General features: G+C 36.4%; 1 protein-coding gene across 2 annotated transcripts in view; it reads right to left on the bottom strand.

Moving 5' to 3' along the window:
- IPO8 (importin 8) overlaps window positions 1-25,689 on the bottom strand; it is a 76,030-nt gene that overhangs the window by 13,255 nt on the left and 37,086 nt on the right. For both annotated transcript variants that reach the window (XM_049882772.1, XM_049882771.1), the window contains exons 16-21: window positions 23,387-23,512; window positions 20,357-20,423; window positions 16,236-16,361; window positions 15,473-15,570; window positions 8,359-8,454; window positions 5,710-5,930 (exon numbers count right to left, since the gene is read on the bottom strand). In XM_049882772.1, coding sequence (XP_049738729.1) covers window positions 5,710-5,930; window positions 8,359-8,454; window positions 15,473-15,570; window positions 16,236-16,361; window positions 20,357-20,423; window positions 23,387-23,512 — 734 coding nt within the window. The remainder of the gene's footprint in view (window positions 1-5,709; window positions 5,931-8,358; window positions 8,455-15,472; window positions 15,571-16,235; window positions 16,362-20,356; window positions 20,424-23,386; window positions 23,513-25,689) is intronic.

Consider the following 25,689-nt stretch of genomic DNA (forward strand, 5'->3'; position numbering starts at 1 on the left):
CAGGTGGTAAGCATTCCAGTGTGTTACCAGACTAATGACCAGATTAGCACACCCACCCCACCCGCCTGGATATATTAAAACAACTCATGACAAAGCAAACAAACATACAATAAATAAATATAATAACAACTTAATGCCTCAGAGACAACAGGCAATATCAAATCACATAAAGTAGTACAAGATGGGTCAAGCAAGTGACCAAAATAAAGGGCTAGAAAACCTTCCTGAGGAAGAAATGATAATGGAACTATCTGATAAGGAATTCAAAAGACTTCTATATAGGATTCTCCAAGAGAGTAAGAAAAACTCAGATAAAACTCTAGAAGAATTCAGGAAAATAATACAAGAACAAAGTGAATAAATAGACAATTAGAAACCACATGAAAAACAGCAACTAGAAATCCAGAAGATATACAATAACATTTCAGAAATAGGTAACTCAATGGATGGACAGAAGAGTACAACTGAATCAATGGAAGACAGAATCTGTGAAATAGAGGACAAATCCCTTGATACTAATTTGTCTGATGAACATTCCGAAAAAAGAATGAAGAAAAATAAAGACAGCCTAAGAGTTATTTAGGATACTATCAAGAGAAATAATTTACACATGATAGGAATTCCAAAATAGGAGGAAACAAAAAGAAGCACAGAGAATCCATGAAACATCTCACAACAGGAATGAATCTGGAGGACATTATACTAAGTGAAATAAGTCAATCACAAAAAGACAAATATTGTACGTGACCACTTCTGTAAATAGGAAGAGGTTTACACACAGAAAGAAACACTTTTTGATGGTTACCAAAGATGGAAGGGGGAGGGCGGGAAAATCACTAACTAGAGAGTAGACTCGTTGTTGTGAACTGAATTGTGTCCCCCAACTTGGCTAGGCTATGCTTCCTAGTATTGTGTGGTTGTCCAATAATTTGTGATCTGATGTGATTATCCTATGTGTTGTAAATCCTAAAATCTAGGATGTTAATGAGGCAGGAGTAGAGGCAGTTATGTTAACGAGGCAGGGCTCAATCTACAGGATTAGGTTGTATCTTGAGTCAATCTCTTTTGACATATAAAAGAGAGAGGCAAGCAGTGACCTTATACCACCAAGGAAGAAGTGTGCAACCTTTGTACCAGAGGCTCCTGCACTGAGAAGCTCCTAGACCAGGGGAGGATTGATGACAAGGAACTTTCCCCAGAATGGACAGAGAGAGAAAAGCCTTCCCCTGGAGCTGGCACCCTGAATTCAAATGTCTAGCCTTCTAGACTGTAAGAGAATAAATTTCTGTTTGTTAAAGCCATCTAATTGTGGTATTTCTGTTACAGCAGCATTAAATAACTAAGAATTTGGTACTAGGACAGTGGTTTGTTGCACTAACAGATACTAAAAATGTGGAAGCTGTTTTGAAATGATAAATGAACAGCTGAAAGAGTTTTAAGGTGCCTAATAGTAAAAGTGGAAACCCTGGTGGCACAGTGGCTAAGTGCTATGGCTGCTAACCAAAAGGTCGTCAGTTTGAATCCACCAGCTGCTCCTTGGAAACTCTATAGGGCATCCTATAGGATCGCTATGGGTTGGAATCAACTCGATGGCAACAGGTTTGGTTTTTGTTTTTTTTAAAGTAAAAGCCTAGATTGCCTTGAAGAGACTAGACTGTTGGTGGAATTATGGACATCAAACACAATTCTGGTGAAGGCTCAGAAGGAAGTGAGGAGAGCTGAAACACTGGCAACAGTGCAGACAGCGAGAAGCAGCAGCAGAAAAACAGCAGCAGCAGAACAAGGAGACCAGCACAAGACAGCGTGGAAGCCTGACCCACAAAGTGAGAGAGCTGAGTGCCTTTGGGCAGGAGGCTTCCTGTCAGAGTGGGGTGCCTCCGGGCACTTATCAGTGGAGACAGGCTTGCTGACCCACAGAGCAAGAGAGCTGAGTGCCTTCCGGCAGAGATTAACTGGCAGAGTAGGGCGTCTCCAGGCACTTACTGGTAGAACTAAAGAGCTTTGGAACACTTGCCAAGGGCTGAGGCCAAGGAACCAGAAAGCAGAAGTGGAAGGGATAAGGAACACAGGAAGTAGAGCTGCTTTAGTCTCAAAGGGTAGGGCCACAGCCTCTGGGCTCTCAAAGGGTGTTGCCAGAGCCTCCTAGGTTTCAAAAAGTTAAATCTTCACCAACTCAGTCTGGAGTGTTGGGTTGCCGTTCACAAGTGTCAGGGGGATGGGGCTATATCTGCTGTCCAAAGCTGAGGGGGCAGGACTGCCATACCCAAGAGGCAGAAATATGGGGCCTGCCAAGGCCAAGGGGGTAGGATCACCACTCACACTGACTAGGAGAATAGATCACCGCTCAAATGGAAGGCAGCAGAGTTGCTATTCCCATGGGTCTCAAAGGTAGAGCTGAGGCCCAGGACTATGGGGCCTCCAACCAGAAAGAATCTGGAAAGTATGGCCAATACTCAGAGTCTGGAGGGCATTGCCACTGCCTAAATGATCTTAGAGAACAAAGAATTATTTTCAAGCCTTGAGAGCTAATATAATGTGTTCTTCTGACTTGTTTGGTGCCTGTTATCCCTTCTTTCCCTCTAATTCTCCCATTTGTAATGGAAATGTCTACCTTGTGCCTGTTCCACCATTTTAGTTTGGAAGCAGATAACCTGTATTCTAGGTTTCACTGATGGAGAGGAATTTTTAGAATTTGGGCTTGGAATTAAGACTTTTTGGATGACACGATGGGGCGGAATGTGTTTTACACCTTGCAAGGACATGAATTTTGGGGAGCCAAAGGATGGAATGTTATGGATTGAACTGTGCCCCCTCAAAATGTGTATCAACTTGGCTAGGCTATGATTCCCAGTATTGTGTGGTTGTCCACCAGTTTGTGATCTGATGTGATTATCCTATGCACTGTAAATCCTAAAATCTATGATGTCAATGAGGCAGGATTAGAGGCAGTTATGTTAATGAGGTAGGACTCAATCTACACAATTAGGTTGTATCTTGAGTCAATCTCTTTTGACATATAAAAAAGAAGCAAGCAGGGAGGATTGGGACCTCATACAACCAAGAAAGGAGTGCTGGGAGTGGAGCACAACCTTTGGACCCAAGGTGCCGGCACTGAGAAGCTCCTAGACCAGAGAAGATTGGTGACAAGGACCTTCCCCCAGAACCAACAGAGAGAGAAAGCCTTCCCCTGGAGCTGGTACCTTCAATTTGGACGTCTAACCTCCTAGACTGTGAGAGAATAAATTTCTGTTTGTTAAAGCCATCCCCTTGTGGTATTTCTGTTATAGCAGTACTAGATAACCAAGACACACATGTTAACTTTGGTGAAGGGTAAGGCAGTACGCTATACAGGGGAAGTCAGCAAAACATGACCAAGGTAAAGGAAGGCACTGAGAGGTATAAAAGAATAAAAGGTAACAATGGTAAATACTATAACATATATAATCCTGCAACAACAGTAATAATGAGGGGATACACAGGTAGATACGTATGCTGAACAGATGTGGGAGGGTGGGGAGTACACCCACATGCATATATAGGTTTCGCTGTGGGTATTTCTACATATGTATTTGTATATGCTGAATGTATATTCATATATATGATAGAGGACACAGGGATAACCATCATGGAAACACCCTAGATATAACCAAAAACCTTTTAGGACTGAATTGCTGGACTTGGAGGCTAAGGACCGTAGTCTTGGGAACATCTAGGTCAACTGGCATAACACAGCTCATAAAGACAACGTTCTGGATTCTACTCTGGTGAGTAGCACCTGGGGTCTTAAAAGCTTGCCATTGCCCATCTAAGATACAACTACTAGTCTCTTTCCACCAGGAGCAAAGGAGAGCAAAGAAAACCAAAGACTCAAGGAAACAATTAGTCCAAAAGACTAAAGAACCACAGAACTACATCCTCTACTATCCTGAAGAACTACATGGTACCCAGCTACCACTACTAACCTTTCTGACCAGGATCACAACAGAAGGTCTTCATTAGAGTGGGAAAAAAACATAGAACAAAATTCAAATTCATAAAAAAGATCAGACTGACTGGTCTGAGAGACACTCACCTTTCAGCCAAATAACAGGCCTATAAAATAAACACCAACCATGAGGAAAGCGCTCCTTAGAACAATCATCTATATGAAACCAAAATGGCAACATCTGCCCAAAAGCAAAGATGAGAAGGCAGGAAGGAGCAGAAAAACTGGACAAATGGAAGTGGGGTGGTAACGTGGAAAGTGCTGACACATTGCAGGGACTACAACCAATGTCACAGAACAATTTGTATATAAATTATTGAATAGGAAACTAATTTGCTCTGTAAACCTTCACCTAAAGCACAATGAAAAAAAACAAACATCTATTTAGATACCACTGTTAACCAAAAGGTCAGCAGCTCAAATCCACCAGCTGCTCCCTGGAAACCCTATGGGGCAGTTCTACTCTGTCCTCTAGGATCACTACGGGTCGGAATTGACACAATGGCAACAGGTTTGTTTGTTTTTTTTTTCCTGAAATATACTTACCTATCTTCTTCTTTTTTTTATCTTCACAGAAATAATTACTCAAATTTCTTTTTAAAACCAAGATTAAAAAGTTAACTCTGTTCTGAAAAAAGAATCCAAGGAAGCACAGGAGGGGTGCCAAGTCCATGCAACAGCTGAAAGAGATACCCTTCCTCTCTTCGGAAAACTGCACATAGATGCTAATAAAGACATAAGCTCACCAACTGCACAACTGTGAATGACCAAATCTCTTCCCCTAAATCTTTGTCAGAGATAACTTTAGCAAATTTCTTTTTAAAGTATGTTCTTTCTTTCAAGGCTTCAAAACTAAATCTCAAACAGGGACAAATTCCAGTTTCCTTACAGCAGAAAAATTAGAACATACACAGCAGCACGGAAATATGCCCTCCCTCCCCTCCCCCGCTTCCAATGCTACCATCCTAATCCAGGCCTCCATCATCTCCCACCCGTGTAGCAGTGTCTCCTGCTGGATGTCTCTTCCCCTCAGCAAATATTTCTGAATGATGCCTTGCAAAACTTAAAAAGAACACTAGTCATTTCCAGTGCTTTAACTGAATTAGATGTCAATCTAGCTCAAATTCCAACAGAACACAGTCATTAACACGTGTTGGATGACTTGAGGTGGGCATATCATCACTATTTGGGACCTCACTTTTCCTATGTTTGAAAACCGGAAGAGTGCCTCACATAAAGCCAGGTTCTCCTACCAGGCCAGCACCTGGCTAACTAATGCTAACAATTCTTTTGTCCCCAAATTTGAGAACAGGCTCCCTTGAGATCTGCAAAGAGTTAAATATCCTGGGACAATAGGCTATTGCCTTGCCAGACTGGTGCCACCCTTAGAAACCTGACTCCATTTGGAATGTTTTTACCCACAGACACTCAGTAGTCATGAATCTCTATGGACACTTGAGATACACTGAGAGATATAATGATACACAAAAGGCAAAAACAAGTGTGGAAGGGCTATATTTAATCTTCAGATCCCGCATTCTTTCCACAAGATTATATTGTTGAAACACATTCTTAATTGTCTAAAAATTAAGTATAACATTAACAGTACACTAAATATAATCCTTAAGAAAATTTTATGTTTCTGCCATGCTGTTTATGTGCACATACTAAAAAGTTAACTTTCCAGAAACAGAAACGCAGTGTAAAATCCAAAAGACACTTACCCAAGAAAACAATCTGTATCATTCATCCACTGATTTATAAACTGTACAGTTATAGGTCCAGGATTGTGAGGTAACTGAATTCGTTCTAATGTATGTAGCAGCAAATCAGGATTGTAGTACAAGGCAGCAATTGCCACCTGAAGACACATAGTACGGAGCTCACTAGTTTTGACTCCTCGCGTTAATCTCTCCAAAACAAGTTGAACAAAGAGTGGAATGCACTAGATGAAGGAAAAAAAGAGTCAACCATATACAAAGTAACCTAGTACCTTTTACAGAAGACCAAATGCTAGCAAAAGAGTGTTAGCAATAAACAAGGTAGTAGTTTTAATGAAGAAGTCTCTAAGACTTCTGCTTATTTAAATAGCTTTTAGAGTTATTAAACAAATTTATATTCTCATAAAAACCCAAAAAGATTAAACAGCCCAAAAAAAGGTCCTAGAGCAAGGCCAGGAAGTCTCCTTCCTTCGCAAGCGCAAACTAGAGTTAGTTGAAGATTGCCCCCCGTAAGAGTCCACACTCTAACTGTGGACTTGGCCATTTCCATATTTAAGGTAAAATGCTAGGGTAGGATCTTTCTTGGATAAATCAAATTGACAATTAATGAATGGAACTGAGAATAAGCATGATGTGATCAGACTTTCTCTTGAGAAAGAAAATTACTATTGATATAAGTAAAAGAAGAAAAAGACTAAAGAAAAAATAGCAGACTCAGTACATTAAAAACCAAATCATCTGACTCCAAGTCTAAATGGCAATACCAATTAACTAGTTTTATTAGACATATCTCCTGATAATTATTATCAGTTAAAAGGGATGGGCTGACATGATTTGTATAAAATAAAATTCTGAGGTTTTAACATAAGTTCATCTCAAAATTAAATTTTAAAAATCAAGGTTTCATGCAGAAACTGTAAAGTTAAATTTGAAGTGTTTTCTTCAGCAGGTCAAACTATAAATTAAGATCAGCAAAATATTAGCCTTAACAGCTGACTACATGTGATACTTTTAAGACTAGGGATTTACAAAGAAGAGATGACCAATATGATCAACTCTATGGTAAGTTCTTATATTTTGATACAGAGCATTCTGTGTTCTGATTTTACAGCACAACAATACAGGATATAGGCTACGTTAAAAATTATTACCATGGTCAAGTAATTAACTATGGCTCAGTTAAGCCACAAGAAAATGTAAAGTAAGCTTGAAAAGCTCCTTTTGAGAGGCTTTGAAAATAGAAGTTTTCATTTTTATCAATCAACATATCTCTAATATTACATGCAAAGCCATTAACAACACAAAGAAACTTTCAAATTTTAAAACGAATAAAGCTAACATCATTCCTTTACATTATATTAAAACAAAATCAAAGGACACCATTAAGAAAGTGAAAAAACCCACTGAACAAGAACATTTTCACAAATCATATACCTGATAAGGGACTTGAATCTAGAATATACAAACAACTATTATAACTCAAAAAAGAAAAGACAAATAGCCCAATTTAAAAATGTACAGAAGATCTGAATAGTCATTTCTCCAAAATACATATAAAACAAGAATATGAAGAGATGCTCAATACCATTATGTACCAGGGAAATTTAAATAAAAACCACAATGAGATACCATTTCATACCTACTAGGATGGCTATAATAAACAAGGCAGATAATAACAAGTATTGGTGAGATGTGGAGAAACTGGAACCCTCATACACTGATACATGCTACAACATAGATGAACCTTGAAAAGATTATCCTAAGACCAGTCACAAAGGATCACATATTGTCTGACTCCATTCATATGAAATGTCCAAAAAGGCAAATCTATATAGAGAGAAAACAGAATTGGAGTTGCCAAGGGCTGGGGACTTGGGAGCAAATGAGGAGTAACTACTGCTAATGGGTATAGGGTTTTATTGGAGGATTGGGGGGGGATAAAAAATGTTCTAAAATTGATTGTGGTAATGGTTGTACAATTCTGTGAATATACTGAAAACCACTGAATTGTAGATGTTAAGCGGGTGTATTGTATTGTATGTGAACTATATTTCAATAAAGCTGTTATTAAAAAAATACATGGAGCAAAAATTACAGAACTGAAAGAAAAAAAGACAAATTCACAATTATACTTGAAGACTAACAGTTTCTTCTCAATATTTGAGTATTATATAAGAATAGTATAAAAAATAAATCTTGTTGAAAATTTGTAATACTTTTTCAATTGGTCAAGGGAAACATTTTTTATTTTTTATTTTTTGTACAGTAGCTTAATTTCTGGTTAGAAAAGATAACTGAGAGAATTTAAATAGCATACACACAAAAAAAGTGAACATACATACACATCTCTGGGAATTCAACTGAGCAGAATTAACATACTTATCTCCATTACTTTTATTGATAACTGCTTGAATTATTTTTAAAATTTTATAATTATCATTATTTTTTTCCATTTCTCCATTTCTCAGCTACAATGCAAAGTACAATTTCCAAACTGCATGAGTGTTTTTCTTTATCATTTAAATAGAGTTCACACCAGCAGCCACAAACTACAGACTATCTTTTCAATTTCCTATCATAATACAAACAAAATGTTAAGCATATAAATTTTAAATGCAAACATCATAAGATAACTTTCCAGACATACAATACCTGATCAATTCCCCTTCCTTTGCACTGGAGAATGATGACTTCTAAAAGTTTGGCTGCATGACATTCTGCATCTTCTCCTGCATCTCCAGACAGTACCTGCAGTAATTGCAACAAGTTAGCTAAGCAGCCAGTGGCATTAAACAAAAAAACTCATTACTGTTAAGTCGATTTTGACTCCTATCGACCCTACAGGACAGTGCAGAACTACCCCCATAGGGTTTCCAAGGCTGTAAATCTTTACGGAAGCAGATTACTACATCTTCCTCCCACGGAACGGCTGGTAGGTTCGAACTGCCAACCTTTTGGTTAGCAGCAGAATGCTTTAACCGCTGTGACACCAAGTCTCTTCTAGTGGCATTACCTGGAGTTAACTAAGTCCACATGAAGCAATTATCCCGTATAAACTCAGCCACAGAAATCATAACTGCTTGCTTTTGCAAATTCACCTCGCCAGTCCAAAGGAAGGTCAAAACAAGCAATGTCCATCTATCTACTCTATTCTAATTCCTTAAAAATAAAGAGTAATAATTCACTTATTTGAAAATATTTTGGATTAATGAAGCAGGCTGAGTTAATTGACAAAATAAATGAACATTCTCTTTAAAGGCAACAAAGCAATAAAATGAAATCAAAAGAAAACTAACCTACTAAAATAATAAAAGAAACCTTTTATTTTTGTTTTTTTTTGAATGGTTGTCCATATGCACTCATTTTTGTCATAATAACCATAATTTTATATTACACGTTTGTTTTCACCACATGAAAAATTAAAATTGTAATTAGAATATTTTTCATGGACTTTATAATCATTTAGTACTATACAGTATTACAGTAGATGGTACAACAAAGTTTACTAGACTGTTCCCCTACTGTTACATAATTCATTATTGTAAACAACTCTCTAGAACCCTGGAGGTGCAATGGTTATGTGCTCAGGGGCGAACCAAAAGGTCAGAGGTTCAAACCTACCAGCAAGTCTAAAAGAGAAAAGACCTGGTGATCTGCTTCGGTAAAGATTACAGCCTTGGAAACCCTATGGGGCAGCTCTACTCTATCTCATCGGGCCACTATGAGTTGAAAACTCGAGAGCTTACAATGACAACAAACAATTCTCTAGTGGACATGTTTGTGCAAAAATTTGGAATATATTTGCCTTATAATAAGGTTCTCAGAAATGAATTTTCTAGATTCTAACATGCTTATATTAGAAATTAAGAAACATGAAAAAACTAACAATGGTCCAAACACAAGCCATAAGAAAATGAATAGACTTAACCCAAAGAAATAAAATAAAGAACAGAAACTAATAAAATAGAAAAAAATGTGAGATAACAGAAAAATGAAAACACTCATAAGGTCGACAAACTTTTGCCAAGATTATGAAAAAAGCAAAGAAAGAAAAATGAAAAATAATAGCAATGAAAGAGATATAACTATAGATATATGAAAATACCATGTGTTTTTTTTTTTTTTTTTTTTTTATGGATAACATTATGTGTTGTTGTCATTAGGTGCTGTCTAGTAGATTCCAACTCACAACGACCCTAGGTACCACAGAACAAAACACTGCCCGGTCCTTTGCCATGCTCACAATCGTTATTATGCTTAAGCCCATTGTTACAGTCACTGTGTCAATCCATCTCATTGAGGGTCTTCCTCTTTTCTGCTGACCCTCTGCTTCACCAAGCATGATGTCCTTCTCCAGTGGCTGATTCCTCCTGACAACATGTCCAAAGCATGTAAGATGCAGGATCACCATTGTTGCTTCAAAGGAGCATTCTGGTTGTACTTCTTCCAAGACAGATTTGTTCGTTCTTTTGGCAGGCCATGGTATATTCAATATTCTTTGCCAACACCAACACCATAATTCAAAGGCATCAATTTTTCTTTGGTCTTCTTTATTCATTGTCCAGCTTTCGCATGCATGTGATGTGACTGAAAATACCATGGCTTGGGTCGGACGCACCTTAGTCTTCAGGGTGCCATCTTTGCTTTTCAACATTTTAAAGAGGTCTTTTGCAGCAGATTTGCCCAGTGCAAAGCGTCTTTTGATTTCTTGACTGCTGCTTCCATTGGTGTTGATTGTGGATCCAAGTAAAATGAAATCCTTGACAATTTCAATCCTTTCTCAGTTTATCATGATGCCGGCTCATTGGTCCAATTGTGAGGATTTTTGTTTTCTTTATGTTGGGGTGTAATCCATACTGAAGGCTGTAATCTTTGATCTTCATCAGGAAGTGCTTCAAGTCCTCTTCACTTTCAAAAAGCAAGGTTGTGTCATCTGTATGTTCCACACTGTTAATGGGTCTTCCTCCAATCCTGATGCCCTGTTCTTCATATACTCCAGCTTCTCAGATTATCTGCTCAGCATATAGACTGAATAGATACGGTGAAAGGATACAGCCCCAATGCACACCTTTCCTGACTTTAAACCACACAGTTTTCTCTTGTTCTATCTGAACAACTGCCTCTTGATCTATGTACAGCTTCTTCATAAGCACAATTAAGTATTCTAAAATCCCTATTCTTCGCAATGTTATCCATAATTTGTTATGATCCACACAGTCGAATGCCTTTGCATAGTCAATAAAATACAGGTAAACATCCTTTTGGGATTCTCTGCTTTCATCCAGGATCCATCTGACATCAGCAATGATATCCCTAGTTCCACGTCATCTTCTGAACCCAGCCTGAATTTCTGGCCGTTCCCTGTAGATATACTGCTACAGCTGCCTTCTGAATGATCTTCAGCAAAATTTTGCTTGTGTGTGATATTAATGATATTGTTCGATAATTTCTGCATTCAGTTGGATCACCTTTCTTGGGAATAGTCATAAATATGGATCTCTTCCAGTCAGTTGGTCAAGTAGCTGTCTTCCAAATTTCTTAGCATAGACCAGTGAGCACTTCCCACACTGCATCCATTTGTGGAAACACCTCAATTGATATTCTGTCAATTCCTGGAGCCTTGTTTTTTGCCAATGCCTTCAGTGCAGCTTGGACTTCCTCCTTCAGCACCATCGGTTCCTGATCATATGCTACCTCTTGAAATGGTTGAGCACCGATCAATTCTTTTTGGTATAAAGACTCTGTGTATTCCTTCCATCTTCTTTTTATGCTTCCTACGTCATTTGATATTTTCCCCATTGAATCCTTCAGTATTGCAACTCGAGGCTTGAATATTTTCTTCAGTTCTTTCGGCTTGAGAAATGCCCAGCGCGTTCCTCCCTTTTGGTTTTCTATCTCCAGCTCTTTGCACATGTCATTATAATACTTTCTTTTGTCTTCTCGAGCCATCCTTTGAAATCTTCTGTTCAGTTCTTTTACTACATTGTTTCTTCCTTTTGCTTTAGCTGCTCAACATTCAAGAGCAAGTTTCAGAATCTCTTCTGACATCTGTTTTGGTCTTTTCTTTCTTTCCTGTCTTTTTAACAACCTCTTGCTTTCTTCATGTATGATGTCATTCCACAACTCACCTGGGTTTTCAGTCATTGATGTTCAATGCTTCAATTCTATTCCTGAGTTGGTGGGACATACTTAAGGTCGTACTTTGGCTCTTGTGGACTTATTTGAATTTTCTTCAGTTTCAACTTGAACTTGCATACGAGCAACTGTTCCACAGTCAGCCCCTGGCCTTGTTCTGACTGATGATGTTGACATTTTCCATCGTCTCTTTCCACAGATGCAGTCAATTTGATTCCTGTGTATTCCATCTGGAGAGGTCCATGTGTATAGTCGCTGTTTATGTTGGTGAAAAGAGGCATTTGCAATGAAAAAGTCTATCATGCAATCTCTGGCATCGTTTCTATCACCAAGTTCATATTTTCCAACTACCACTCCTTCTTCGTTTCCAGCTTTCGCATTCCAATCACCAGTAATTATCAATGCAACCTGACGGCATGTTCCATCAATTTCAGACTGCAGAAGCTAGTAAAAATCTTCAGTTTCTTCATCTTTGGTCTTAGTGGTTGGTTCATGAATTTGAATAGTAGTCGTATTAACTGGTCTTCCCTGTAGGCGTGTGGATATTATCCTATCACTGACAGCACTGGATCTTGAAATGTTCTTTTTGACGATGAATGCAACACCATTCCTCTTCAAGTTGTCATTCCTGGCAGAGTAGACCACATGATTGTCCAATTCAAAATGGCCAATACCAGTCCATTTCAGCTCTTTAATGCCTAGGATATCGATCTTTATGCATACCATTTCATTTTTGACGATTTCAAATTTTCCCAGATTCATACTTCGTACATTCCATGTTCCGATTATTAATGCATGCTTGCAGCTGTTTCTTCTCATTTTGAGTCATGCCACATCAGCAAATGAAGGTCCTGAAAGCTTGATTCCATCTATATCATTAAGGTCGAATCTACTTTGAGGAGACAGCTCTTTCCCAGTCATTTTTTGAGTGCCTTCCAACCTGGGGGGGTCATCTTCCAGCACTCTATCAATGTTTCGCTGCTATTCATAAGGTTTTCACAGGCTAATTCTTTTCAAAAGTAGACTGCTGGGTCCTTCTTCCTAGTCTGGGAGCTCAGCTAAAACCTATCCGCCATGGGTGACCCTGCTGGTATCTGAGTACCAGTGGCATAGCTTCCAGCTTCACAGCAACACGCAAGTCCCCACAGTAAGACAAACTGACAGGCATGGTGGGGTATGGATAACACTATACTCTTTATATATTTGAAAACTCAGATGAATTTGATAATTTCCTAGGAAAATATAATTTAAAAAAACTGAAATCAAAAAGAAATTTCAGACAAAGATGACAGACTGAACTCTCTCATTAACTTCATTCCCTCTCAAAACTCCATTAAAATGACCATAAAGGCATTTGAAAGGCATAAACCCATAAAGACAAAGAAAAGGAAAAGACACAGCAATAAAATTTCCAGGAATACACCTGGAAAACAGATGGATCAGTGACAACTGACTTAGTCGAACCAAGAATGCTAAATCATAAGCTGGTAGTGGGCAAAGCCAAGCATCAACCCAGTTTGCATAAACATAAAATTCTACCTCTAAGGCAGTGTATCTAGATATAGATTTTAAATGAGAATGGGCACTGGAGCCATAATGCCTTTGTCAAATCCCAGCCCTATACTTACCAGCTGTGTTTTTAGGAAAGCTACTTAATCACTGTGTCCTACTGACCCCATCTATAAGATGAGGATAATAATAGTACTTATCTTCATGAGGAGAAACCCTGGTGGCGTAGTGGTTAAGTGCTATGGCTGCTAACCTAAAGGTAGGCAGTTCAAATCCACCAGGCACTCCTTGGAAACTCTATGGGACAGTTCTACTCTGTCTTATAGGGTCGCTATGAGTCGGAATCTACTCGATGGGAAAGGGTATCTTCATGAGGTTATAATGATACGGAAAAGAAAAAAAAAAAAATTACTCATTTTTCCCAAAATTGTCTTTACTTTTTTTTTTCTTTTTTAAGGCCAAAAGAAGGGGAAACAAAATATATTTTAGTTATTAAGACTGCTCTGAAACCAAACTACTTGGATTTAAATCTGGCTCCAACAGACGGTAACTATGTGACCTCACTAAATCTCAGGTAGAATTCAAGAAATTTTGCCTTGGTTTCCTCGTCAATAATAAAGGGATACTTTTTTCATAGTGTTGTGAAGATTAAATAAGTTAATATGTATAAAGTGTTTAGGAAATACCTCGTATACAGTAAAAGTTCAATCAATATTAACTATTATTAAAACAAAAATATATATTTTAATAGTTGCTAAGTATACAGACATCATTGTGAGTATCAATTTTATATTTGTCATAACACAAATCTGCTGTAAGGCACTACTAGATTGTGTTCGACTTGATTTACTTTCAATTCTTATGATTTCTCCTTCCCCTTTTCTTTCACTAGCAGCTGTCTCTATAACCTTAAAAAAAAAAAAATCTGGAAATTGGCCAGGTAATTATGATTTCACAAGCTGGGTTATCACAGAGCTTAATCAGTCTTTAAAAATCACTATTCAACCAACTCAGCTCGCCTGTGAAGAAACTTGCAAACTTTCCAAAATCTCCCAGGCTTTTTTTAACTAAACTGGGACCTAAACCAGGCATGCTAATTTCTGGTTCAGAACTCTTAACAGGTCCTAGCATGTATCTCTTCAAAAGCCAAAAAACCCCAAAAAACAAAACCTGTTGCTGTCGAGTTGACTCCAACTCATAGCAACCCTATGGGATAGAGTAGAACTGCCCCACGAGGTTTCCAGGGGGCAGCTGGTGGATCTGAACTACGGGCCTTTTGGTTAGCTGCCATAGCTCTTAAACACTGTGCGACCACGGTTCCATAGAACAAGGAAAATGGGCTGTACACTGTTTTACCCCAACTCTAAGGCCAAACTTCTTGGTTTCTGTCTACTTGAGATTTCTAAAATCTGCCTGTCAGCTTTATGCAATGCAAGTACATGTCCATGATATGTAAAGTATTATATTTATGTACATACATATAGCCATCTAAAAGAGAGGAAAATGTTCAGTCATTAGGCAATGATCCCATGATATAACCAACAGAGAGCCAAATCTAACACTGGCAAAGATTAGGTAGTAGATAATCGTATTTGTATGTAACTATGATAGTCATTATATGAATTATAAATTATTTTATGCTAAGCTGAATGATGCTGTTTTTTACAATCATTACAATTTTTTTGTCTAATGCTATTTATGTTTAAATTTACCTACATCTATTAGTTTCTAATATATTCATCCAATTAAAAAAATCAGTATCATTCCTTCACAGATCTACAAACTATGTGATATGACTAGTTAATTTACCTAGCACTTTTCTTTAATCAAGTAGCAAATTTGTATTTTTGAAAGAAAACAAACGCAAAGAATATTATTTACCCTAAAATTATAAACAGCTATAAAAGTGGTAAGCATTCTGAAGCACAATACACAACATGAAATTTCCAGATTACAACAGTTTCAAATTTCCAAGCTCCGTTTCAAAATACAAAATGATGAATATATTTTGATGAAAGTAATACAGAACTCAGTACCTAAGAAACAAATTGAAAGAGTTTCCTGAAGTAAAAGCTCTCAAACATTAGTAAGAACTACCAAAAACTGATTAGGACGTGCTTACCTTTCTACACATTGTAAAAAGTATTTCTAAATGCTTTGGGTTTGATAGTAAAGTATCTGTATCTATTGTCACATAATTATGCAGGAGAGGCATCATGTCTAGAAAAAGAAATTTAAAATCGCAATGAGAAATGAGTAAGAGGAGTAGAAATAAATCACTCCCACTGAAATCACACTTCTGTAGCATCCACACATTGCTATTCCCTTGCAACTACAAAATGCTGGAAATAAAAGTGATAAGCCTACCTTATTTATAGATGAGAAAAATGTGAATCAAAAAAATTAAAATGTTCACCATATATTACTCTTAATTTTTTCTTCTCCATAGCACACATCACCATCTGACATACTGTATATTTTCTTGCTTGTTTATCTGACTGTTTCCCCACTCTTTCTCCTCCCTCTACTAGAATTAAAGCTTCAAAAGAGCAAGCACTGTCTATTTTGTTCACTGCTGTATCGCAGAGCTTAGACTAGTACTTAGAATATAAGAGTTGTTCAAAAAATATGTACTGCATTAATGTACAGGTATATATGCTCCGGTTGCAAACCAATTTAAGATGCAATAAGTAAGAAATGCAGAATACCTTCTACTGCCTATATTCCTAGGGCTGAAAAAAGCTGCTACAGTAGTCCCACCCTTTATTTGACAGGAACAGAAGGACAATTATTTTCTGATTAATACTGAAGTCATGTATGTCTTCATTTCAGATATCAAAGGAAGTATTTAGATATACAAAAGGAAAAAGACATTAAAACCATACCTGTAAAATATTCAAAACAATCCTGCTGAAAAACTTCATATAATATACCTAGAAGCTGCCACATCTGAGGGGAAATGCTATGACAGGTTAAACTATATGCCAGTGAAAAGATTTCTTCATAAAATTCTAAAAAGAAGAAAATCTCCAGTTAGAATGCTAGGAAAAAGCAAAAGTTAAACAAAGACTCCAAAGAGGAAGATTTATGCTATATACTTATGCGTATTCCTTTTATATCTAATGTACTTACAAATACATAAATTTTTTTACAAATATTAAAAATCCATGTTCAATATTTTACAAAAGGGTGAAGAATAAAAAGGCTGGAGGCAACTGCTCACACACATTAACATTTATCTTGCATCGTTCTTTCTGCACACTATGATGTGCATCTCTCCATGCCCACATGAACTGGGGCTGGCATCTTCAAAACGTTGGATACTATGGAAAAGTAGCCTTCCCTACAAAATTCCCATCAACGTGTAACATCTAGCACCAGCTACTGATTCTGTTCTGAAATTAGGCACTATAATAGACAACTGGACAATTAGTTCATAATTCTAACAAGAAATATGCCTGTCATTTCATATTTTTCAATCCCAGAATAAAGAAACCTTATCTGAATTTCATATCGGTTCATTTCCCAAAATGTAAAACTTGAAACTGTCCATTAAAAATCCCAAGACCAAAAAGTCTTAATGGGATGCATTATATGATTACATTTAGATATAAATGTTTCTTCAGACTCTGTCAGAGCAGTAAGTCTAGGCTTTGTGTATGTGTGTGTGTGTGTGTGTGAGTTAGAATTTTGTTCTACATTTTTCTCTAGCTTTGTCTGGGACCCTCTATTGTAATCCCTGTCAGAGCAGTTGGTGGTGGTAGCCAGCCACCCTCTAGTTGTGCTGGTCTGAGTCTGGTGGAGGCTGTAGTAGTTGTGGTCAATTAGTCATTTGGACTAATCTTTCCCTTGTGTCTTTGGTTTTATTTTCTCTTGCTCCAGAGGGGTGAGACCAGCGGAACATGCCATCCTCACTTCTAATGAACATTCTGGCTGTGCTTCTTCCAAGACTCATTTGTTCATTCTTCTGACAGTCCATGGTACATTCAACATTCTTTGCCAGCATCATAAGTCAAAGGCATCAATTCTTCTTCGGTTCCCCTTATTCATTGTCCAGCTTTCACGTGCACATAAGGTGATTGAAAACACTGTGGCTTGGGTCAGGCACGCCTTAGTCAGTGACTAAAGAAAGGCTGAAGTCTTTGATCTTCATCAGTAAGGGCTTCAAGTCCTCTTTACTTTCAGCAAGCAAGGTTGTGTCATCCGCATGTCACAGGTTGTTAATGAGTCTTCCTCTAATCCTGAAGCCATGTTCTTCTTCATATAGTCTAGTTTCCTGGGATTATTTCCTCAGCATAGAAATTGAGTAAGCATAGTGAAAGGATACTACCTTGACACACACCTTTCCTGATTTTAAACCACGCAGTATCCCCTTGTTCTGTTTGAATGACTGCCTGTGGTCTATGTACAAGTTCCATATAAGCACAATTAAGTGTTTTGGAATTCCCATTCTTTACAATGTTATCCATAATTTATTATGATCCACAGAGTCAAATGCCTTTGCAGAGTCAATAAAACATGGGTAAATATTTTTTCTGGCACTCTCTGCTTTTAGCCATGATCCATCTGACATGAACAATGATATCCCTCATTCCATGTTCTCTTCTGAATCCGGCTTGAATTTCTGTCAGTTGCTTGTCAATGTACTGCTGCAACTACTTTTGTATGCTCTTCAGCAAAATTTTACTTGTGTGTAATATTAATGATACTGTTCGATAATTTCCACATTCTGTTGGATCACCTTTCTTTGGAATGGGTACAAATATGGATCTCTTCCAGTCAGCTGGACAGGTAGCTGGCTTCCAAATTTCTTGACACAGACAAGTGAGCACCTCTAGTGTTGCATCCGTTTGCTGAACCACCTTGTTTTTTGCCAATGCCTACAGTGCAGTTTGAACCTCTTCCTTCAGTACTGTCAGTTCTTGATCATATGCTACCTCCTGAAATGGCTGAACATTGACCAGTTCTTTTTGGTACACTGACTCTGTATTACTTCCATCTTCATTTGATGTTTCCTGTGTTGTTTAATATTTTCCCAGTCAAATCCTTCAAGACTGCAACTCAAGGCTTGAATTTTTTTCTTCAGTTCTCTCAACTTGAGAGATGCTGAGCATGTTCTTCTCTTTTGGTTTTCTATCTCCAGTTCTCTGCACATGTCATTATAATACTTTACTTTGTCTTCTTGAGCTGCCCTTTGAAATCTTCTGCTCAGCTCTTTGAATTCATCATTTCTTCCTTTAGCTTTAGCTACTTTACGTTCAAGAGCAAGTTGCAGTCTCTTCCGACATCCATTTTCGTCTTTTCTTTCTTCCCTGTCTTTTTAATGACCTCTTACTTTCTTCATGTATGACATCCTTGATGTCATTCCACAACTCATCTGGTCTTCGGTCATTCGTGTTCAATACGTCAAATCTATTCTTGAGATGGTCTCTAAATTCTGGTGGAATACACTCGAGGTCACGCTTTGGCTCTTATGGAATTGTTCTAATTTTCTTCAGCTTCAACTTGAATGTGCATATCAGCAATTGATGGTCTGCTACATAGTCGGCCCCTGGCCTTGTCCTGACTGATGATACTGAGCTCTTCCATTGTCCCATTCCACAAATGCAGTCGATCTGATTCCTGTGTATTCCATCTGGCAAGGTCCACAAGTATAGCCGCTGTTTACGTTATTGATAAAAGCTATCTGCAATGAAGAAGTCGTTGGTCTTGCAAAATTCTATCCTGAGATCTCAGGCATCCAAGGACATATTTTTGAACTACCAGTCTTTCTTCGTTTCCAACTTTTGCATTCTAATCAACAGTAATTATCAATGTATCTTGATTCCATGTTTGATCAATTTCAGACTACAGAAGTTGATAAAAATCTTCAGTTTCTTCATCTTGGGCCTTAGTTGGTGTACAAATTTGAGTAATAGTCATATTAACTGGTCTTTTTGTAGGCGTATGGACAGTTTCCTATCACTGATAGCGTTGTACTTCAGGATAGATCTTGAAATGTTCTTTTTGATGATGAATGCGATGCCATTCCTCTTTAAGTTATCATTCCCAGCATAGATGACCATATGATTATCTGATTCAAAATGCCCAATACCTGTCCATTTCAGCTCACTAATGTCTAGGATATCAATGTTTACGCGTTCCATTTCATTTTTGACAACTTCCCATTTTCCTAGATTCATACGTCATACATTCCAGGTTCTGATTATTAATGGATATTTGCAGCTATTTCTTCTCATTTTGAGTCATGCCACATCAGCAAATGAAGGTCCTGAAAGCTTGACTCCAACCAAGTCATTAAGGTCTAGGCTATTTTGTCAGCTCTTCCCTAGTCATCTCTTGAGTGCCTTCCAACCTGAGGGGCTCATCTTCCAGCACTATATCAGACAATGTTCTGCTGCTATTCATAAGGTTTTCACTGGCCAACTTTTTTTTCAGAAGGAGACTGCCAAGACCTTCTTCCTAGTCTGTCTTAGTCTGGCAGCTCCATTAAAACCTATCTACCAAGGGTGACCCTGCTGGTATTTGAAGTACCAGTGGCAAAGCTTCCAGTATCACAGCAACATGCAAGCCACCACAGTAAGACAAGCTGACAGACACATGGTGGATTCAGAAATTAGGCACTATAATAGATAACTAGACAATAATTAGTTCATACTTGTCATAAGAAGTATGCCTGTCATTTCATATTTTTCAATCCCAGATTAAAGAAACCTCATCTGAACTTCATACCAGTTCTTCATTTCTCAAAATGTAAAATTCAAAACTGTCTATCCTTTACAAATTCAAAGACCAAAAATTCTTAATTGGATGCATTACATATTTATCTGTAAATAGAAACATAGATATCTAAAATTAGAAAGCATATTCAAAAAATTGAGAGTACAGGTTTCTCTTCCTCTACCTTGTCCATTTTTTTTACTTTGAAGGGCTAAATTTGTAATTTAAGTTTACTAAATTTGAAAAAAATTCTCAATTTACGTTTTTACTCAACCTTTGAACTTACCAATTATATGTTTATGTAAAACAAGATCAATGATCCGTAGACAGATATTCTCTAACTGTTGAGTAACCTAAAGACAAATTTTAAATATTTAATTTAAAATATCATGATAATTCTTAAATAGTTAATTTAAAACATCATAATCATTCTTAAATTAATATATTAATTTAACATTATCCCAATGAAAATACCAGCAAGATTTTTTTTGGGGGGGGGAGGGGAATTTGACAAGTTAATTCTAAAATTCATATTTTAAAAAAAGCATGTAAAAATAACGAGGAAATTCTGAAAAGCAGACTAATGATGGGGTTGAGGTTAAATGTACAATACAACTACAAATTAGTTTCTAACTTCATGTTTTATACCAAAATAAATTCCTAAGGGATCAAAGATTTCAATGTGAAGAATTAAACCACAAAAATACTAAAAGATATAAATAGAATTTTTATATAATATTGAAGAGGGAAAATAATTCAAAGCCCAAAAATCAGAAATAAAAAAAAACTGATCCATTTGGTTACAAAAATTAAAAATCTCTGCATAGGATTGGGGAAGGCAAAGATAAATGAAAAATATTTTCAATTGGTATCACAAAGATCAAATTCCCCTCACTTGAAATCAACAAATCAATGAAAAATAGGCAAAGACAGACATTCATAGAAAAAGAAATACAAATGGGCCTTAAGGTTATAAAAAGATGTTCATTCACATGCCCAATAAGAGAAACACAAATCCAAAGTACAAGACTTACATTTGCACTATTGTACATTGATTTGGGGAATATAAACTGGTACATATGAAAGACATTAGAAAATATATGCAAAAATAGTTAAATACATTATATCCATTAAAAGGAACAGATTAAATAAACTTGACACATCATGCAAGGGGATATTATGCAGTCATTAAAAACATATAACTTTACTGATTGATATGGAAGGATTGCCAAGATATATTAAATAAAAAATGGCACATGGAAAAACTGTGTATCACAGTGTTATATACATATGTACACAGTATGTAAAGCTGGTGTATAGTATGTTGTTTCTATAAAAGAAAAATATGTACTTTTTGCTTATATATTAATAGAAAAATCTCTGGAAAGATAGATAAAACCTGGTAAAAGCAGCTGTCTTCTGAGAGGGGAATTAGATGGTGAGGGAGCTCAGCAGGAAGGTAAGATTTCTCTGAATATCTTTTCCCATCATCAAATTTTTCAAAATGTTTGTATTATTTGTTTTTTAAATGAGTAAAAAAAAAATATAACCCTCATGGGTTATATTTTTCATCTAAAGATCCTATTTCAACTGAGCATATTCTTTTAATATTAAGCTTAAAGTACAAATGATCCAAAATTTTTCAGTTTTAAAGAACTTGTCAACTTATTTAAAACCATTAAACAAAAATGCATACATTTTAAGCATCTATTTTGGACTTCCAGTTTTGCTTTTCATACATGAAGTATTTATACATGTACTCATAGATATGTGGCTTTTCCTTTTAAAGAAAATTTGTTTTCAAACTTTGTTTTTCATAAGTCAAGGTTCAAAATCATAGGATCAACAGTCAGGAGATGAAGATTCCAGTTCTGATTTTGTCTCTAGTTTAATCTATCAGCTTGGTAAAGCCATTTAGCTGGAGACTAAGTTCTTCATCTGTAATTTTTTTTTTTTTAAGGAAGCTAAATTTAATTAGTGCTTCCCAAATTTTAACTCATGCCTCTCTTGAAAGTCACAAGTTCATATGTTCCTTTAATATTATTTGAAATTCAAAATAAATTCAATATAAAGAGAAAAAATATCAAATGAAAAAATGTTGTTTTGTTTTTAAACTAACCCTGCTGCCCATTCTGCCTCTACTATTCCACATCCTTCCTCCCCTCCCGCCACACCCTACACGCACACTTGGGAAAATTGGACCACGTGATTTCTAAGGTTGCTTCAAATCGAAAATACAAACTCCACATATAAGGTCAAAAAAGTATACTTGCTGTAATTTGGAACATCTCACTGTTACCGAAAGGCCCATATAGTTTCAACAAGGATGGACAGAAAAATAAAATAATAAATATGGAAATAAAAATTCACATTAAGCTTCTAGGTGAATGAAGACCTGTCCAGGAGAAGACGATTGAACCATTTTTAAGTACTTGGTAACTTTTTATTGGTATGTGATAAACACAGAATAAATCAACGGCCACAATGTTAAGCAATGCTATTTAAAGAACAGACATCTGCTTCCTAAATCCTTGCTCTATAAAACTAACTTGTCATCAGTGATGGGGATAAATTAACACATTATCAGAATGATCTGACTACAAACTCAAATCCATAACTTACTAGCTCTGACTACAAGCTCAAATGTACAACTTACTAGCCCTGTGATAAAGGACAAGTCTCCTCAACATACCTGAACCTTGTTTTTCACTTCTGCAAAATGGAAGTACCATTACCTGCTGCTCTATGTACATGGTGGTATTAGTAAGATAACATCAACTAATGGATATAAAAGCACTTAATAAACATCTGCACAAATTCTTATCCCAATTTTGTCCTGAAATTAAGTTTACAATGTTTTTAAGCTTTTTACTTTCTTCCCTTCTGTTCACAGGGTACTTGTTACATCCAAACACTATTATATTACTTAACACTTGCTACTGTGATTATATGGCTGCATGTCACACTCTACTAGGAAGACTAGACTGAGTAATCCCAGAGGGCAGAGCTCATGTCTTACTCAATTTGGTATCTCCCAAAAAACCTAGCCTGGTGTATAGCATATGTAATGATTTTAACTCAGTTTAATACAAACGGATATATATATATATATATATACTTTAAAAGCACATATATATTAAAATGATTAGAGAGAATATTATACCTTGAAAATTTGAGGGAAATTTTTTAAGCCTAGCAACATAACTAAATAGCAATTCAAAATTGAAGATTTTTTAAAATTCATGCCTATTAATCATATAAATTTCAGTTAATGTTACTATAATGACATAATAAAATGTAAACAAAGAAATTCCACCTCTTTATGATCTTCTACAACTGTCAAGATAGTATCAATGGTATGTAAAATTCCCATAGCCATTACTGTCTTGTCTTCAACTTCTTCATATTCATCACTTTGAAGAACTTTGCCAAATATCTCAGCCTATAAAAATTAACATTGAAATATTCAACAATTGGTATTGTTATATGCCCCCACTACTATAACACAGCAAGAACTTCCAGTGCTTTACAAAAAAGGGCAGTGTCATACATCTAAATGTCAGCATTGTTCAAACTCTTAAGTTCTGCACGTTGCCTATTGAATCATATCTTTTCTTATAATGATGGAAATGGTTGTGTTTTAAATATAAACATTCTTTCCTTATCCAGTGACTACAGTGGACTATATGTTGCTATGAGAACCAGACTGCTAATTATTTAACTTCTGGTTGTCAGTAAAGAAGTAAACTGAAAATACAGGAAAAAACAAAATCAAGCAACACTAAAATGAAAAATTCAAGAGAAAGTTTAGAAGATACAGCCAAGGAATCAAATAGAAGGTAAAACAAAAAGAATGGATATAGAAAATAGAAAAGAAAGGATCAGGAAATTAGATACTCAGTCGGGGTACAATATTCAGCACCAGAAATACAGAACAGAAAAATGGCAGGGAGAAATTTATCCAATAATACATTGTCCAAAACTAAAGAAAATTAGTTTCTAGATTGAAAGCCCAAAAAGTAAAATTTTAGAAGGATCCTATCAAAGTACATCGTTATGAAACTTCAGAATATTATAGATGAAAAGAGATGATTTTCAAAGTGTTTAGATTAACAAATAATAACAGGTAACATGCAAAGGAAGAAGAATCAGAATAGCATTAGACTTCAATAAAACCAGATGCTAGAAGACAATGGAGTAATGCTTTCAAAATGCTGGGAAAAAATTTATTTCCAACCTAGGATTCTATACCCAATAAAACTATCATTGTGAGGATATAGAATAAAGTCATTTTTAGATAAGCAAGGCTTCAAAAATATATGCCTTTCTTTTTTGGGAAGTTCCTGAAAGATGTGTCTCCACATAATAAAAGAATAAACCACGAAAGAGATACAAGGCCCAAAAGAAAAAGGATCCAACATGGGGTGAAAATAAAAAGTCCCAGAATAAGAGAGATCTAGAATCCCTAGGAGATAAGTCCAGGTTAAAGCAGAAGGCTGGAAGGCCCCAGAAGGGAGGATAACGTGGGGAAAACGGAACTGACATTTGAATGTATAGAAAATATATTGACAGGCATATAGCAAGAGTGTGAAGTATTTAGAAAAAAACTAATAAGTAAACAGAAAGACAGGCAAATAAAAATAGAAAGCCATTCATTAACTTTAAGAAAAATTATACAAAATAGGAATTGTTATAATGAATTATTTCACTCAGCAGTGTATAGTAATTACATCGTCAAAACACTGTAAGCACTTGCTACTGATTTAACCAAAAATAAAAAAAAATTTTTTAATAAAAATTTTTTTTTTTTTTTTAACAACTAAATTGAGGAAAAGGAGAGAAGAAGGATGTAAACAAAAGGTGCATGGTATGGAAGGAATACGTCTTCACTTACCACAGAAGGTAATCAATAAATAACAAATCAGAAATAGAATTTTTAAATGTTTAAATTTATTTGAAAAGACATAAGTAAATATCAGGGTAAAAAACTAGAAAAATTGAGAATAGGTGCTTTAGAAAGCATAACTGTGGAATAAAAATGGATGAAAAAAATGTTTTTCATTATAAGCTTTTAAAAATTACCTACATGTATCATGCTGGCAAAAAAAATTACCTTTAAAAACCAAAATAAATGTCAAAGGAAAAGAAGAGGGGAACTGAAATAAGATTTTGCTTATCCACATTTTTGATAAGCAATCCCAAATAATTAACCACTGCCCTGGTGGCACGGTGGTTAAGAGCTCGGTTGCTAACCAAAAGGTAGGGAGTTCGAATCCACCAGCTGCTCCTTGGAAGCCCTATGGAACAGTTCTACTCTGCCCTATAGGGTGACTACGAGTCAGAATCAACTCAATGGCAATGGGTTTGGGTTTTTTTTTTGGGGGGGGGTTAGCTATATGAGTCATAATTGACTTGACAGCAACAGGTTGTCATAAGATGAGGTCTCTGGTTGGTGCAAATGGTTTGCCTTTGACTACCAACCTACAGAGTGGCAGTTTGAATCCACCCAGCAGCACTGCAGAAGCAACCTCTGGTGATCTGCTTCCATAAAGATTACAGCCAAGAAAACCCTATGGAGCAGTTCCACTCTGTAACACATGGGGTCACCACGAGTCTGAA

Source organism: Elephas maximus, chromosome 4, assembly GCF_024166365.1.
Source record: "Elephas maximus indicus isolate mEleMax1 chromosome 4, mEleMax1 primary haplotype, whole genome shotgun sequence".
Classification (NCBI taxonomy): Eukaryota; Metazoa; Chordata; class Mammalia; order Proboscidea; family Elephantidae; genus Elephas; species Elephas maximus.